The sequence below is a fragment of the Podarcis liolepis genome (genome assembly GCF_965112155.1).
Source record: "Podarcis liolepis genome assembly, chromosome: 7".
Lineage (NCBI taxonomy): Eukaryota > Metazoa > Chordata > Lepidosauria > Squamata > Lacertidae > Podarcis > Podarcis liolepis.
In genome coordinates this window covers 81,960,714-81,978,120 of record NC_139561.1, presented here as the reverse complement: position 1 = coordinate 81,978,120, position 17,407 = coordinate 81,960,714, and the positions used below count along the sequence as shown (strand labels likewise).

General features: G+C 51.5%; 2 protein-coding genes across 8 annotated transcripts in view; one reads left to right on the top strand and one right to left on the bottom strand.

The window, feature by feature from the left end:
• The window catches only part of CADM4 (cell adhesion molecule 4), a 138,560-nt gene extending 135,800 nt beyond the window's left edge, over window positions 1-2,760 (top strand). The window contains exon 9 of the mRNA XM_083515554.1: window positions 372-2,760. Coding sequence (XP_083371680.1) covers window positions 372-481 — 110 coding nt within the window. The 3' untranslated portion in view covers window positions 482-2,760. The remainder of the gene's footprint in view (window positions 1-371) is intronic.
• Window positions 2,761-13,712: 10,952 nt separating this feature from the next.
• LOC310712470 (basal cell adhesion molecule-like) overlaps window positions 13,713-17,407 on the bottom strand; it is a 30,060-nt gene continuing 26,365 nt past the window's right edge. For all 7 annotated transcript variants that reach the window (XM_083515561.1, XM_083515559.1, XM_083515560.1 and 4 more), the window contains exons 8-9: window positions 16,927-17,031; window positions 13,713-14,933 (exon numbers count right to left, since the gene is read on the bottom strand). In XM_083515561.1, coding sequence (XP_083371687.1) covers window positions 16,941-17,031 — 91 coding nt within the window. In that variant the 3' untranslated portion in view covers window positions 13,713-14,933; window positions 16,927-16,940. The remainder of the gene's footprint in view (window positions 14,934-16,926; window positions 17,032-17,407) is intronic.

The following is a 17,407-nucleotide window of genomic DNA, read 5'->3' as shown; positions in this document are numbered from 1 at the left end:
CTTGGACAATGTATGACGAAAGAGACAAAGGTCTCAGAGACAAAGGTCACAGACAGGGCACCACAGACTACTGAGACCGCAAAAGGTTAGACAGAGGGGAAGATGTTCAGACAGCTGTGGCCTTATCTGTGAGGGAGAGTGCGCTCCACACCCCATGGTCATGCGTGCAGGCAGCTGAGGCTGCCTGCGGGCGGGGAATGTGCTCTGCACCCAGCAATCATTCCTGCACCTTTCCAAATCTATGATTCTATGAATGGAGTCTCCTTAGCAAGGTCTTGCGTCTCCTCCAGGGCCCTGTGCGCCCCACTTACCGTTGCTTGTGCCCAGCCTTCTCCCCAACTCACGCCCCCCCCCCCGTCCTCTTTTTACAGGCTCCTACCTGACGCACGAGGCAAGCGGCCTGGATGAGCACGGAGAAGCCCGCGAGGCCTTTCTGAACGGCGGCGACGGCCATAAACGCAAGGAGGAATTCTTCATCTGAGCCTGGGAGAGGGGAGGGGGAAGGGGAGGGGTGCTGGGGGCTGAGCGCTGGGGGCAGAATGGCCGAGGAGGGGGAGCGCCGAAGGCAGGGGGGGAGACGTTTATAGAAAAGCTGCCGCTCTTGCTGGGGGAGGGGAGGGAGGGGAAAAGAAGGGTTGGATTAAAAAGAAAAAAAAATGCTTAAAAAAATATCCATTGTGTAAAAAAAGGGGGGGACACACACATGGCCACTACTTGTTCGGTTTTATTTTTGAAACCGAGGACTTTAGCCCCACCCCCAGCTATGAAGCTCCGCCTCCTGCCATTGGCTGACTCCTCCCCCCTCCATGCCCTCTGCACCAGAGCTATTTCCTGTTACTTCTGGGGAGGATGTATGCGTGTGTGTGTGAGAGAGAGAGAGAGTGTGCGTGTGCGTGGCCCCACTTCCATAAAAAAGAGCAGGAGGCTGGGATAGCCGCAAATCTTTTCTCTTTGGGGACAGGCAAAGCCCTGGGGGAGGGCTTGGGTCTCTTTGTAAATAGCGTAGAAGCCACCCAGCGAGGGAAGGGGAGAGGACACCCAGACATCCCGGGCTGCTGAGACTGCGAGGGTGGGTCAGGGTGTCAAAGGGCCCTTCCCCTTGGAGGGACTGTGGCCCGTTAGCTCTGGGTTTGCTTGTTTGCTTTTCTTTCCGATATTAGCACTGAGTTTCAAAATATCTGGGGAGGGAGATGGGGCTAACATATTTTGCTCTGGAGCGCCAGGATCTTCCCAGCAGCCCTGGAGGAGACTCTTGAGTTCAGGGAAGGCGACCAGGGGGGAGAGAGAGCCATTCTGTGAGTTGGGACCCCCCTCGGGTGTGCTTTGCCCCCAGCCGCTGAGGAGGGGAGCCGCCGGGTCGGAGTGTTTGGCGTGCAGCATGACAGGAGCGTGAGGCTGGGAGTCGCCGGGTCGCCTTGAGTTCTCTTCAGGGCGCCTGGCCCCATATCTCTCTCAGCCGCACCTTTCCCCCCACTGCTAAGCCCAGGGCCGCTCAAGCCGTGTGGGGCCTTATCAAGCAGGTTGGACTCTTTTTTTTTTCTTCCTTCAAAGCCATGATAGTTTGGGGAGGGAGAGGGAGGGTGGGGAGAGGAAAGGGGGTGTCTCTGTCTGTCTCTGTCGTCCTTGTTATGTGATGTGCCCAGCTGGGGACAGGCGATGGGACTACGGAGCCCCATCGGCGCATTGACCCCCCACAGCCCACACTTTGTCCTTGACAGCCAAGCGTTGCCCCCTGGCCCACAGCCCAGCTTCTGCAGAGAGTGGAGGACATGGGAAAAGAATTTGCATCCGTCTGAATTTGCCAACATATGCAGATTTGACTGTGGTCAGTTTCAGTTCCTCCTCCTCCTCCTCGCCTTTGGGCCTGGTGGCCACGATGTTACGCCATCCCATCCCCAGACCCTGAGAGAGAAACCGCTGTGTCGCTCGCAACACCCCCTTGCCCCTTCCTCCCTCCCTCCCTCTCTGCTCGGCCTCCCTCCCCGGAAGCAGCTGGGATCGGCGAAGAAGAGCAGGACGAGAGGCTCAGCAATAGGCACCCCTCCCTCAGCACCTGTCTGGATGTTGCTTTCAGCCTCCCCCAAACACAGCTGCGGTAAAGGGTCTGTAAAAAGAGCGAACCCCTGTTACAAATGGCTGCTCTGCCCCAGAGGTGGCTGCAATGCACTGCTGCAGGATGCAATGCTGGTGACTACCAGTGGGAGGAATCCCCTGTGGAAATGGCTGCTCCAGAGGCAGCTGCCGCCTCGCCCCATGGTCCAGCCCCATGACTGAGCATTGAACCACAAAAGGGGGGTGCTGAACCCCGTCTCTTCCCCGCTCCCTTCTCCCCCACCCCACACTCCACTCCTGGTCTTCTTGGTTCCTTCCATCCTTGCCGACGTCACTCATTTTGTGCCAGTAGATGCCCACTCCTCGCTTTCCCTCGAATTTCCATCCCACCCCCTTTCCCTCTGTCTTTTGTCTGGGGAACAAAACAGAAGAAAAGAAACCGACGTGTGATTCTGTGTCCGTCTCTGGCTCGCGGTTTTTATTTTATATTGTTTGTGTCTCGGAAGGGGAGATTAAAAAAAAATGAAAAGAATGGAAAATATAATAATTAATATATAACTGGGGGTCGGGAGTATGCAGGGGGGCTTGTTCCTCTGCAGCCCAAGACTGTTTCCCCCACGCCCGAAAGTTAATATATATGTAAATATCTATGTCTGCCTTTTAACCACCTTTGATACTTCAATAAATCCCCCTGATTAATTCTTTTAACACCAGTGGTTGTGGTATCCTTGTTCATGGGTGCGTGCTGTGGAAGCGGTTCTGGCTCTGCAAATGCAAAGAACATGAGAACTGTCCTGGATCAGGCCAGGGGCTCATAGAGTCCAGCAACCTGTTTTCCCAGAGGCCAGCCAGACTCCCATGACAGGCCTGAAAGCAGGGCTTGAGCCGCGCAGCCCCCTCCCCTCCTGTGGTTTCCAGCAACTGGTATTCAGAAGTGGAGGTAATGATGTGAGCTCTCTTCGCCTGCCCAACTCCCCAGTCCTTCAAGAGTTGAAGCAGACAAACTGGGAATTCTTCTCCACTGCATCCATCTCTAGCCAGGTGCCCAGTAAAAGTGGAGAGGAACAGGGTGGGGTGGGGGCTATTATTTCCCAGTCTTGGAACCCCAGCAAGTTGCCCAGCCTCAATGTCCTCTGGAGCAAACCCCGTGCAGGAGATCCAACTTGTTTTCCTGTGTCGGGGATGCTACTGACAGAGCTTAAAGCAGCAGCAAGCAGATTCGGTGCTTTTGCCGTCACAATCTTTCTGCTGCAAAAGCGGGGGGGGGGGGAGGACAGACATATGAAGCCGACAGGGACAGCAAAGCCCCATGGGGGTTCACTGCCGTCGCTCAGCCAAACGCCAAAGGCACTCTCATCCGTGAAGGCACAGAGGCTCCCATTTCACAGATAAGAAATGGAGGCTGGAACAGTGTGCTTTGCCCCCATCCAAGGCTGCACAAGCACCTGTGCCAAAAATTGGATTCGAATCTCTGTTTTGCCGGATCCCATTCTGTCCTCTAGATCGGCCTCCTCACGTTCCCTCTCTGAGGGCCTTGGGGAAATGCCTCCCCAGCCCCTCTGATTTATTTTCACGGTTATGTTGGGGCCTGAGAGATGCAGCCATAGCCCGGCTCGTCCTGCAATCCCTAACGCTCCGTGGCCGTTCTGCCCCACTGCTGTCCCGGTCCTGGATTCTTGCTCCTCTTGTCCACATTCTTGCCCCATAAGCCTGCTCTCACATCTTTATGCAGCATCTATACTCACACACACCTGCTCTGCCCTGGTCTTCTGCTGTGCCTGTTTCCAGTCCCTGAACAAATGCGCTAAGCCCCCATTTCGGCTGAGGACGGAGAGCCTTGCACATTAGTTCCTGCTTTCCCTTCCATTTCTCTCCTTCACTCTCATTTTTATTACTCCGCCGGGTCCCTCTACGCGTCCCCCATCTGTCATTCTGTACAAAACTCTCTTCTCGTGGAAAACATTCCGACTGGGAGCTACCGGAAAAAATATTTTAAAACAATTGCAGGAGTGGGGGGAATTTAATGTTCAACAAAATGGCATAAATTCTGGGTTTGCGGCACTTTCTGCTCGCGCTTGCCCAAGAAGCTGGAGTGGCAGTCTAGGTAAAAACAACGGACCCAGCACTCCATGCAGTCCTGGTGCCTTGGACTCTGTTATTCCAGACCTACGGCTGTGGTTTCCCTGGTCAGGATCAGGCCAAGAAGCCCATCTGGCTGAGCCTTTTGGATCATGCCCATGACCTCATCTATTGGTGTGGTCTCCGTTTGAGATCCCTTTTGCACCCTCTTGGCTGATACTCTCCAGCTCTCGTCGTGACACCCCCATGATTTTGAGTGACGAAGACCAAGACGTGCCTCCCAGCATGATGAAAACAATTTGGACAGATGCACACTGCATTCCAAGGCATGAGGGGGCCGGAGAACAAATAATATACAGTGGTACCTCAGGTTAAGTACTTAATTCGTTCTGGAGGTCCATTCTTAACCTGAAACTGTTTTTAACCTGAAGCACCACTTTAGCTAATGGGGCCTCCTGATGCTGCCGCTCCGCTGGAGCACGATTTCTGTTCTCATCCTGAAGCAAAGTTCTTAACCCAAGGTAATATTTCTGGGTTAGCAGAGTCTGTAACTGAAGCATATGTAACCTGAAGCGTATGTAACCCGAGGTACCACTGTATATCCAAATCACCAGCTCCAGGTTACATAAGAAGAGCCTACTGGATCAAGACAATGGCCCATATAATCCAGCATATTGCTCTCACAGTGGCCAGCCATACCATTTTGAGAGCCTGCCGTGTCCTGGTGTAGCATCATTTTGGGGCAGGGTACCCAGCATGATTTCCTCCAGGTGTTCCTGAACTACAACCCTCAACATCCTTGGCCAGGGTAGCTGGGGCCGATTGGAGATAGGGTTGTCTAGAGAGCACCATGTTAGCTATCCCTGGTCTGGGGCATTGTCGGAAATTTAAATGGCAGCACTCCTTCCAGGGGGTGAAAGGGGGGGACGGCGCACCATGTTAACAATCCAAAGTGACTCGCAGTGGAGCATTGTGAGAAATCGAAAGGGAGGCACCCAGCAGTCCAGTGCTCATTGGGGCAAACATTGGTTTACTGGGATCACAGTGGCTGCCTGAGGATGGCCCATGCTGCCATTCAGGGCCGGCCCACCCATGAGGCAACGGGAGGTGACTGCGTCGGGTGGCAGGATCTACAGGGGAAGCAGATCAGCCTCCAAGGAATGCACCACCCTGTGGTGGCATCTAAGGCCGTGGCAAGGCTGTATCTGCCTCTACAGCAGAGTCTTGGTGAACAGGAAGCCCTGCTGGTCTCTTTCCACCCTTATTCCTCACTCCTCCTTCCCTGGCTGGGGAAGGGCGCACCATTTTGTAGCTTGCCTCGGGTGTCAAAATGCCATGAGCCGGCCCTGCTGCTGCCAAGGCTGTCACTTCCTCCTCCACACATAGGCTAAGGATGAAGGCAGGTAATATGGTAAGGAGCACAGCAGTTTAGAAGTGGAGGAAGTGTCTCTGCCCAGAAAAGAGAAGCCTTGGGCTGCCGTGTGTGTGTGTGTGTGTGTGTGTGTGTGTGTTGCTCAGACCGCCTTCATCGCTCTTAAGAGTTTCTGTTTGCCTGCCTCGGTGTGCCCTTTCGCCTGCCTTTTCCCCGTTCCGGGTCACAGCGGTGAACTCTCTTAAGCTGGAGGCAGGCAAAGCTGTCTGGGAATCACATCGCTCCTAATGAGTCTCGCTGTGCTCATTAGCGGGCGAGTGTCTTCCCATCATCACAGTCCTGGGCTTCGCTGGGCAACTAATACGACCAGATGCCCAGCTCCACCACCGCAGAACGGCGAGTCCAATGCTGAGCAGCCAAGAAATGAGGGCTCTTGAAAAGTGGAGGAGGAGGGAGAAGAATTTGCCTTCTAGAAAAAGAAAAAAGAAAGCGCCCACCCTCCTCTTTTCAGGCCCCGGCCCTGCCTGGGATTGCAGTGTTCATCTCCCTGGGCTGAATTTACCTGCAGCGCTTTCTATCTTGCTGGATCACAGCCATATTTCCACTTAACCTAACTCTGCCCCTCTCCAGAGATTGTTCTCCACAACAATGGACCCTTTTTTCTATCTGTCTCGTGCTTCCAGGTCATCTTTGTAGCTTTGTCCCTTCTGGATCCTTGCTGCAGCGCAACCACTTTGATAGGTGTTTCTAGACAGTAGCTGTCTGAAGGCCCTTGCCGTTGTTCTCACATCCAAGCTCTCAGAGCATTAAGAAGCACATACATACCCTCCAGCATTTGTCAGATGAAAATAAGGACATGTCTCACTTCCCCCAACTGACCCTCCTCAGCCCCCAATTTTGGTCCCCCCACCCCACAGAGCATTTCCTGTCAGAAGAAGGACGAGTGTCACCACACCATTGGGACACAGCACACATGCCCTCCACTATCCTGAAAAAACAAAACATGAATCCAGATTTTATCTTATTTTATTCATTGGTAGATTTACAAGAAGAAAAACACACGAATAAATTAATTTTGAAGAAGAAGAGGAGGAGTTTGGATTCGATATCCCGCTTTATCACTACCCAAAGGAGTCTCAAAGCAGCTAACAATCTCCTTTCCCTTCCTCCCCCACAACAAACACTCTGTGAGGTGAGTGGGGCTGAGAGACTTCAGAGAAGTGTGACTGGCCCAAGGTCACCCAGCAGCTGCATGTGGAGGAGCAGAGATGTGAACCCGGTTCACTAGATTACAAGTCCACAGCTCTTAACCACTACACCACACTGGCTCTTTTGGAAAAGGGGCAAGATTAGATGCGGATGCACAAAGCATTCTTATTTTTAAATCAAGACTCCTTTCATCCTGCTCTGCCCCCCCCTTTTTCCAACCCAGCCCTGCCCTCTGCCTTCCCCTCAGAGCCAGCACATCAGGCAGCAGCCTGTCCTCTTCCTCGCCTGCTCTCCAGCAGCCACTATGAGCTGCCCAAGGGAGGAGGCCAGCAGTGGCGGCCACAGAGAGGCCATGGAATGCTCCCTCACAGCGCCCACTGCCACAGTCACCAATGCTTGAGACTAGCACTGGCTCTTCCTCCGCCCTGAGCTTGGCACTGGTGGGGGAAACAGGCACATTCCTGGATCAAATCAGAAATGGCTTTCGTAATTCTGGGGCTATCCCTCGAAAATAGGGACATCTGGAGGTTATGGAAGCGCCCCCTAATGGTTCCAGCCAGTGGCTTATTTAGTCCAGTATCCTGTCCTCACATTGGCCAGCCAGATGGTGACGATGATGATCGCTTAGAGCATTTGTACCCTGCTCTTCTGCCAAAAAGGGGACGCAGGTGGCACTGTGGGTTAAACCACAGAGCCTAGGACTTGCCGATGAGAAGGCTGGTGGTTCGAATCTCTGCGACGGGGTGAGCTCCAGTTGCTCGGTCCCTGCTCCTGCCAACCTAGCAGTTCGAAAGCACGTCAAAGTGCAAGTAGATAAATAGGTACCACTCCGGTGGGAAGATAAACGCCGTTTCCGTGCACTGCTCTGGTTCGCTAGAAGCGGCTTAGTCATGCTGGCCACATGACCCAGAAGCTGTACACCGGCTCCCTCGGCCAGTAAAGCGAGATGAGCGCCGCAACACCAGAGTCAGCCACGACTGGACCTAATGGTCAGGGGTCCCTTTACCTTTACCTTCTGCCAAAAGGCTGCCGGAGCAGCTCAAAGGCAATCAAAACTAGGCAGTCTCTACCTGCAGGGTTACGGTCTGAAAAAAACAACACCACAGCACACAATGGGACAAGGAGGGAAGAAGCCAGGGCCCCAAAAGCAGGGCCTTTGCACAACAGTTAAGAATCATAGAACTGTAGTGTTGGAAGGGACCCCAAGGGTCATCTAGTCCAACCCCCTGCAATGCAGGAATCTTTGGCCCAATGTGGGGCTCGAACCCCCAACCCTGAGATTAAGAGTCTCACGCTCTTCCAACAGAGCTGTATCCCTACTTGTGATTCTGTGCCACCGGTACTCAAAGACACTGCTCCTGCCAGTGGAGGTAGAACATGGATACCATCCCATTTTTAGCGCAAAGTTTAAGTAGCCCCTGCTTCTCAGTTTTGGTTAAAAAAACAAAAAACTTCCTGCGCTCCTTTACCTGGCTTCTGCGGTACGGAATAAAAGCACCTACCTGTCCCTTGGCCCTTTTTATTAGCCTTCCACCTGTAATTGTTTGAGAAGGTCCACGCGCAGCTCTTCCACAGCCTCTTCCGAATCAGGCCGCTGGGCCCATCTGTCCCTGAATCCCAAATGTCACGGCGACCGGCAGAACAAAGATGGATGGCGCCTGATCGTTGGGGCAGCAAACTCATCTTGGAATCAAATTGTTCCTAACGAGCCTCATTCTGCTCATTAGCTAGGTGAGTGTCTTCCTGGCCTCTTGGTCGAGAGGGTTTCCTTGGGTGCCTAATCCAATCAGCCCCCAGCCACTGTCGGGGCAGGAGCAAAGCGACCGGTTAAGATGCCGAGCGGATAAGAAGACAGGGATGTTTTACCACCTGAGGCAAAGGACAAGACGCGCACCCCCCCTCCCCATGTAGACAACCTGACTAGACTGAATAGTGGCTACGTTGACATACCCTCCAATATCCCTCAGAGGAAAACAGGGACATTCTATTCTACAGCAGCATCACTAGGAAAAGAGGGCTTTTTTCTTTGGCACGTTAAGATTTTTATTAAAGTTTTTCATGCTACAGACAACCCCCCCACCCCACCTATGATGCCCAGTTAGCTCCAGCTAACTTGACCCCCATAACCTCCTCGACCCCCCCCCCTCAAACACCAGCCCCCTACGGGCCTGCCTGCACCCTACAAGCTACACCCTTCCCCACCCAGAGTCTCTTCCAGCTGCCAACTTCTCTTCAGGCCAGTCCTGGCTCACTTTCTCCTTGTTTTCATTTGACATGGCCGGCAGGAAGGATGGCTGGAGGGCCGCTGGACCAGAGAGTCACAGCCTTCCATGGTGAGGACATGGATGGTGATGGTGGCGACCCCATTGCCTCGCTCCCACTTCCTCCTTCGCCTCTTTCTGCTGCTGCTGCTAAAGGTAAAGGACCCCTAGACAGTTAAGTCCAGTCAAAGGCGACTATGGGGCTGCAACGCTCATTTTGCTTTCAGGCCGAGGGAGCCGGCGTTTGTCCACAGACAGCTTTCCAAGTCATGTGACCAGCATGACTAAACCACATCTGGTGCAATGGGACACCATGACGGAAGCCAGAGCGCACGGAAACGCTGTTTACCTTACCGCTGCAGCAGTACCTATTTATCTACTCGCACCGGTGTGCTTTCGAATGGCTACGTTGGCAGGAGCTGGGACAGAGCAATGGGAGCTCAACCCATCGCACATATTCGAACCGAGTCGGCGAGCCCAAGAGGCTCAGTGGTTTAGACCACAGCACCACCTGTGTCCCTCCTTGACCCTGCACAACCCTGGACCACTGCACCGTTGGGTATAGCAACATGCTCCTTTTTAGTGTTGTAGTCGAGGGAGAGTCCTGAGATTAGAAGCAAGTGCTGCCCAGGGAGAATGGGCAGGACATGATGGGATTACGCCACGGAGGGACAGAGGGCTCCCCGGCCTCTTTAGGGTAGAGACAACAAGAGGCCATAGCTGTGAACCGAGAGAGCTGCAAGGAACGAGATTCTTGGAAAAGGAAAAGCAGGCGGTGAGTGGGACCTTTCTGCCGCTTCCTCTTCAGGAACATGTCTCTCGAGCAAACCTAGAATTAGGATGGTAATTGGTTTTCTGTGTTTTCATTGATTTGCACGCAGAGCTCCATTAGAGCGTAGGCTGCATGGCACATCAACGCACAGACAAAAGGCAGGTCCCTGCCCCGAGGAATTGGCAGCCTAAATTTAGACAGTGGGGCAGGAGAGGCAAGGATACGGAGAGGGCAAGGCAGCCTTCCTTGCGTTTCAGCTTCTGCATCAGCTGGCGATGAGCGATGAGACTTCAAGGAAAAGTTGGGGCTGAACTTTGATAAAAGGAGAGTGACAGGCACAGGGGGCTCAAGCCCCAGGTCTTCTGTACCAGGCCTCTGATAAGCCCCTTCCTCCCCTTTTTGATGAAAAAATAAATAAATCTTAGAATCGGAAGGTACCCAAGGGGCATCTAGTCCAACCCCCTGCAATGTCCCTGATTAAAGCAGTAGTGGGGAACGGTCAGCCTCTGTGCCAGATGCGGTCTGCCAGACCTCCCCATGTGTCCCATGGGACTGTTTCCTCCATGCCCCAAACACCTGCCCCACACTGGACATCCTGTGCGATGCCTGGCGTGGAGCATAGAGACATGCAGCCAAAACCTGCCCTTCAGAAAACAGGATTGAACTCTGTATTCCATCAGGTGATACAGGGAAGTTCAATCCTGCTTGCCGGCTTGACTGGGATAGCTCAGCCAGGAGAGCACGAAACTCTTAGTCTCAGGGTCGAGGGTTCGAGCCCCACGTTGGGCAAAAGATTCCTGCGTTGCAAGAGGGGTTGGACTAGAGGACCTTTAGGGTCTCTCTCATCTCTACAATTTTATGATACTCAGGTGAACCAGAAAGAAATAAAGTAGCAATACTTATTTCCCTGGAGGCGGGGGGAAGAGAGGAGTGATAGAAGAGCAACTGAGGGCTGTCCCACCCCATAGAGAGGGCTGGGGTAGGTTGGGCCTTGCGGAAACAGGGTACAGCATCTGAACAAAGTGCAAGGTGATGAGAGAGACAAAGACCTCCAGGAGAGCTTCATCGGTAGGAAGGGAGCGAAGCATGGGAGAGGAATCTGCTGTGGGTTATCTGGCATTATAAATTTGCAGCCTGCTGTGAGTATGAGCAGTTGAGTCTACTTTCTACCAGACCCTCTTTGGGTTCAGTATTTGGGAGGGAGAGTAGGGAGAAGGGGGGGGCGGTCCTCTTGTGTTTCCATCCGCGTGTAATTATTCTTCAGGATCACGTCTCTCTCTCTCTGGCGACGATGATGATGATGTAGCCACATCCTCTTAAAATGCACTGCAGTTTTGCAATCTAATCTTGAATACATCCAAGAGAAAATTGAGCCTTGCTGTCAATCACTCCTTTCCCCGCTGCTGGAAGCTGAGCGCACTCCACCCTCCACCCCATCCCTCTTTTTCCTGAAAGCTGAAATGGTGCCTTTTGGTAGAGAGGGAGAAGGGAAGGACTGGGCTAGGCTGAATTTCACAAACAAGATGTTGACATGGCAGAGAGGAAAGCTTCACCCGTTGGATGGCAACCTGTCCTACAGCTGTCCAAAGCACAGGAAGCCCTACTGAAAAGTGGGAGGACATTTAGCAATGCTAACTGTGGGGCACAGCTCTCTCTCCGGCTTGCATCTGCAACTGAAGTTCCCTTTCTGCAACAAACTGGCTTAGAAGGCTGCCTGGCCCTTTTGCAGAAACTCTTCTCTTTTTGCAGTCATGGGCACCAACTTTCATGGCGGCCATCAAATGGCAACAGCTCATAAGACTGTGCTGCATGCATTACATCCCACATTAACTTTTACCGCTCTCTCTCTGCAAACAGCTCCCTACTGGGCACTGGGGGCAGGGAAGGAGGGCAACCACTGTGCTAATCTTATGCCCTCCCCTCTTCAAATCAACTTGTCATTTTTGAGGATGGAACTTGGGAGTTGTAGTCAGAAGGAAGTCCCGGTGCATTCCGTAGGGCTCGCTCCCCGAAAAGTGGGGTTAGGATTGCAGCTGCTGGCACAAAACCCTCTTGCGTCTCGTGTCCTGGGATTCAGCGAGAAATGAAATTACTGCAAGAGATAGTTGGGCAGTGATGACTGACGGCAAATGACTGAGGCATCTTTTAAGCTACACTGAGCGTGTTGGCAATCTTTGTCCCTTATAGTAAAAAAAATGTCTTTAACGGCAAAGCAGGGTCAGCTAAGGGCTATGAAGTATCTTGGGGAAGATGCAGCAAGCTTGTTTTCTCATTGCTCCAGAGGGATTGAACCAATGGATTTAAATTACAAGAAAGGAGACTATGACCAAACATTAGGAAGAACTTTCTGATGTTAAGAGCTGTTTGACAGTGGTATGGACTACTTTGGAAGGTGGCGAGCTCTTCTTCCTTGGAGGTTTTTAAACACATGGAGCCTCCGGCTCGAAGTCATTTGTGCTAAGGTGTGATTGCAAGTTGCTGAGTAAAGCATGTTCCATTTGTCCCAAACTATCTTACAAGACCTCACACAAGTTGGAGAGAGAGGGTTATGGCAGGAGAAATAATATGCTGAGCATCATCTTACATCCATGTAGACCAGTGTTTCCCAACATTGGTTCTCCAGCTGTTTTCAGATTACAGTTCCCAACATCCCTGACTGCTGGTCTTGCTAGCTAGGGATAATGGGAGTTGTAGTCCAAAAACAGCTGGAGGCCCAAGGTTGGGAAACACTGATGTAGACAAAAACAGAAGCCTCCTCATTACACCGCTTAACTCTGCTTTCCTCAATCTAGTGCAGGCTTCCTCAACCTCAGCCCTCTGGGTGTTTTTGGCCTACAACTCCCATGATCCCTAGCTAGCAGGACCAGTGGCCAGGGATGATGGGAATTGTAGTCTCAAAAAACATCTGGAGGGTTGAGTTTGAGGAAGCCTGGTCTAGTGCCTTCCAGACATTTTGAACTACAAATCCCACCATGCTTAGCCAGCGTACATGCAGTTCAAAGCAGATGAAGGGCACTAGATTGGGGAGAGCTCACTGAATGCACTTTGAGTTTCTATTAAGTAACAATTGCATTTATACTGTACTTCTCAGTAGATTGCATTACAGTTGGGGTCAACGCTCTGGGGAAGAGGTTTGCAATGTACCATTTGCTCTGCCATTAACCCAGGACTAGGTGGGGTGTGTTGCTTCAAACTGGATGTATTGAGATTCCGGCATTGCAGGGGGTTGGAATAGATGACCCTGGGAGGGTCCCTTCCAACTCTGTGAACACCATTTTTAGTCAATACAGCAACGGGGATTATACAAGGAGCTAGTTGAATTGGAGCATTAAAAATGTCAAGCCATATCCTGCTCTGCCACCTTTGATATAAGGCTCACTGAGGTGGTTTGTGTGTGTGCAGATGTATGTAGCTGGGGCAACAGTTGCCTCTATGCAGAGTACAAGTTTTGAAGGTTGGACGTTTCATTATTGTTTTTATATGTGCCAGAAGCTGCCCAGGGTGGCTGGGGAAACCCAGCCAGAAGGGCGGGGTATAAATAATAAAATTAATTATTACAAAGACCAGCACAGTAACGCGCGCCAGAGCCAAAACAGACCAAAAGCTAGTTTGCCCCAGCAGGGAAACAGCCGCCACAGAAAGCCAGCTGCAGGTCGGTTTCTTAACGCTGCAGCCACTGCACCATCCTGCTCGCCCTTTGCCCAGGGTGAACGCGTTGACTGCCGATTTTGCGTGATGTACAGCCTCCGCCTCTGACCTATATGCAGACACGGGGGATGGTGGTGTTTTTACAAGGACTTAATTTCCAAGAGAGGCCTTTTATGGCTCCGGTTCTGGAAGAAGTGGTGAGAAGCCGTGCCCGTCCGTGGCTTGGCTTGGTTTATATTCCCCCTGGGTCCCATGGAGAACACTGGTGATAAAAGGGGGAGGGGGGAACCCCGCCGCCACACGCTCCAAACAGCCACCGTTGCAAGATTTTGTTATTTTTTATTTTGATGAAAGGAAGTGCCGGATAGGGGGACATTTAAACTGCGTGCTGCAGAGACAAGCATGATATACACTCGCTCCTCTTTACAACCCCCGCCCCCACCCCCCGCGTGTTAGCATGCAAATAATAGCGAGGAACAACAGAAATTCCAAGGCACATCTTGCCGCTTCCTGGTCTCGGAACTAGCACAGAGCTCAGGCAAGAAGGCTCTGTGCGTTTTGGTGCAGGACTGCAGCGGAGGCCAAGGAAGGCACGGAAAGAAAGAACCCCAAGGAACCCTGAAAAGGGGTTACGTTTCGAAGCAAGGAGCAGAACCCCCCCTCCCTCCCCCAAAGTGGGAGAACTCCTCAACAATCGCTACAGGAACAAAGTGACTACTAATTATTTAGCCTTGCTCTTTGCAGTGTCAGGCAGAAATCCAGAGTCTGCTGAGGAAAGAGATAAAGAAACAGCAATGGCAGGTGCCCCCAAGACTCCAGGATGAGAGCTCTCAGAAGGAAGAAACGAGGGGAGCCCCTCTTTGCTGCCTGGGGATTCTAGAAAGCGTTTAAACTTAGCTTAATATTATATTACATATATAATTTATACCATGCCTTTCCTCATCAAGGAGCCCAGGAAGTTCCTGTCCTGGATAGGATCTTTAAAAGAATTTCAGCCACACTCTTGTGCCGGTTTTCCTTCTTGGCAAGCGAAACAGTCTGTGGGGAACTAGGGGGCAAGTTCTGGCTTTGAGGGGCCAGGTTTATTTGTTTTTAAATCCCGCAGGGCACAGACCTTCTGCAGTGGCGCTGAGCCTAACTCTCGCCAATCGACCGGAAGCAAAACCGCTTTCCGAGGTGGCATGCGTCCCTCTGAACCGGAAGGGGCCAACACTTGCGAGGACAAGCAAAAGGTCGAAAAGCAGTCCGCTGGCAGAAAAGAACATCTCAACCTCATGAAGGGGAGAACTTCAGGCAAAGAGCAAGTAACCCAGAAAGGGGAGGGGGGATTCATACACACTTCAGTATCACCATCGCCCCTTACATTTTTGGTCTCGATAGCTCCAACCTCCCTCCTTCCAAAAAACAACAACTCAATGACTGCCCCAAACATATACACAAAAACAACCGCTGTACATTGTTAGCATCCCCACCATCCCATAGTTTCCGAAGAAGCTGGATCTTGAAAGTGACAAAAGAAAGGAGGGAGATCCATTTCACCCTGGGAGAAAAGAAAAGAAAAGAGCTGAGGATGTTGTGAAATCTTACGACTGTGGGCTGAGCCACAGCATTGGCACAGTTCCACCCCACTTTGAGTGGCACCTCCCATCTCCAATGGAACGCAGCAACCAACTGCAGGCAAATAGGGCATTCTCCCTTAGGGGGCCACACGGGGCTCACACACACTTTCCTTTGTGGCATGCTTAGAAAGCACACAGGCCCAAGCGGTTTCCTTCTCGCCTCGCTCCTTCCCGAGGGAAAGACTGCTCTTTAGCGATTGATCAGAACAAACAGCAATCCAAGGGAAATCTGAACTGCCAATTGCTCTGACTGAGCACTAAAGAGCGGTTTTTCCCCAGGGGAAAAGAAGCAGGACAAAAAGAAGTGTGGGCTATACCCAGGGCTTCTTTTGTGATGGTGTTGCTTTTATGACCCGTACAAATTAGCGGCTTCTCTTTCTTGCTGTCCACAGTAGCCATTTTATGCTGGGACCTACAGCATTTCTATCAAGGTAAAAATACTGGCATCTTTTTTTCTTTTAACCCCCTCCCCATAAAAAATAAATTAGCTCTGGTCCTGTCACTCACACACGGCTTGAGTATGAAAACAGTCAATGACAGCCATGTGTTGCTCTAGACCTCTTCCCCCATGTCTACGGTGACTCCCATAATTTTGAGCAGTCCTTCACTACATCTCCGGTTCTCCTATTATTCTGGATCTGTTTCTTCAGCTGCATCCAGCCAGCTGCTTAAATATTTAAACAAGAGCTGGAGGGTAAGGAAAGGTACCCCAAGGAAGTGATATTTTAAGTAGCAACGTGGTAAGTGAGTGCACGTCTTTTAAGCTAAAGTCGCTGTTACGGATTGGGCTGCTTGCAGCATCCATCTTAGTACGAGCAGCTGCATATGAGGTGAAGGTTTCTGTATATTTTAATGGTTCTACAGAAATGGGGGGGGGGATTTCTGGCAAGTGCTGCTTATCACACAAGGGTGAAGCAGTCCTTGTGTGAGGCAAGTGAGGCGAGCACCTCAGGAGGCAGATTTGGGGCAGCGGAGAGGGAGAAAGAACAGGGCACGATCCGCTATATCTGTCTGCCCAGGCTATACTCAGGAGGACAGACGTGAGATGTTTTAACTGCCTGAGACGAACAACAAGGTGTCTTCCCACTGCCAAGTACAGAACTAACTGGACTGGAAACTGAACTTTACTTCAATGCTGACAACTGGATGGTGTCCTCTTATCCTGCCTCAGGGCAGGAGGGTAGCTTAGTGGGTCGAGGGTGGGGGTGTTGTGTGGCACACAAAGCTCCGACTCCTTGCTGCTGCCTCACCTCCCAGCAGCTGCTGCCCCATGTGACTGCCTCACCCTAATGGTAGGGCCGGCCAACTGGTCTTTAAATTGGAGATTAGGGTAGAAATGCAATTCCCAAACCAATACGCGAAGCGAATTTCTCCACATTTTTGACGCAATTGACTTCAACGCTCCCCAAAGGCACACATTAAGAGTTAAGCCTACACAAAAATATGTATATCCGGAGGAATAATATTGAAAATGCATATGAATTTCATGTGGGCTTCTTTAAAAAAAAAAGTGTTGTAGCAGAAATGGAAAAGGGGAAAATTCAAGATTGGGGGGGGGGCGGAACAATGAGAAACCAAACTGGGCCGATTCAGCCATTCCTACTTCACCCTTGCCTGAAACCTGTGCCTGCATTACCCTCCTGTGTCCACACGGAGGAGCATTTGCACAGCTGTTACTTACGGATGCCACAACAGATTGCCTTTGATAAATGACCAAGAGGCCGACTGCTGCAAATATTCTCAGGAGGACCCCAGATTTTGCGCTGCTTTCTAGATCCCCTACGGAATTCCGAACTGAGGAGTCATCAAAAACAGGCAAACACCTGCCCCTACAGGACTTTGGACCTTTGGATTAAAGGAAGGGAATGGACAGGAAAGGGGGTGGCGTCAGACATCCTCTGCACTTCTGCTGACCTGTGTCTTCTTTATTACATCACCAGGGGATGCGTATCTCCAACGGAGGAAGGCACAGACTCCAGGCTGCCTTTGTAGATTGGGGTACGCTGGCCAGAGTCTTCCCTGGAAAGAGAAAGGTGGATAGTAGCATTCGGGTTTCATTTTCTCCATCACTTGAATAAGAGTGCAAAACGTTTTCTTTCTTTTTTTTTTTTTTAAAAAAGAAATTAAGCTGCCATAGAGTGACACAAAAGTCCAGTGGAGGAGGTTCATCTTTCAGGCTCATTCTACATGTACAGGTTCGTCCGTATGTGTATATTAATGGAACCAATTAATCGCAAGAGGCCCCAAGGAAGGAAGAATTAAACCACCACCGTTTGGGTTGCAACTGGATTATCTGTACAGCCAGCTGTCCATTCTCAGCCCGAGGGCCACATTTCCTTCCTCCTGGGGGGACTGCACACCAGAGATGGGTGGGGCCAGAGGGAAAAGTGGGTGG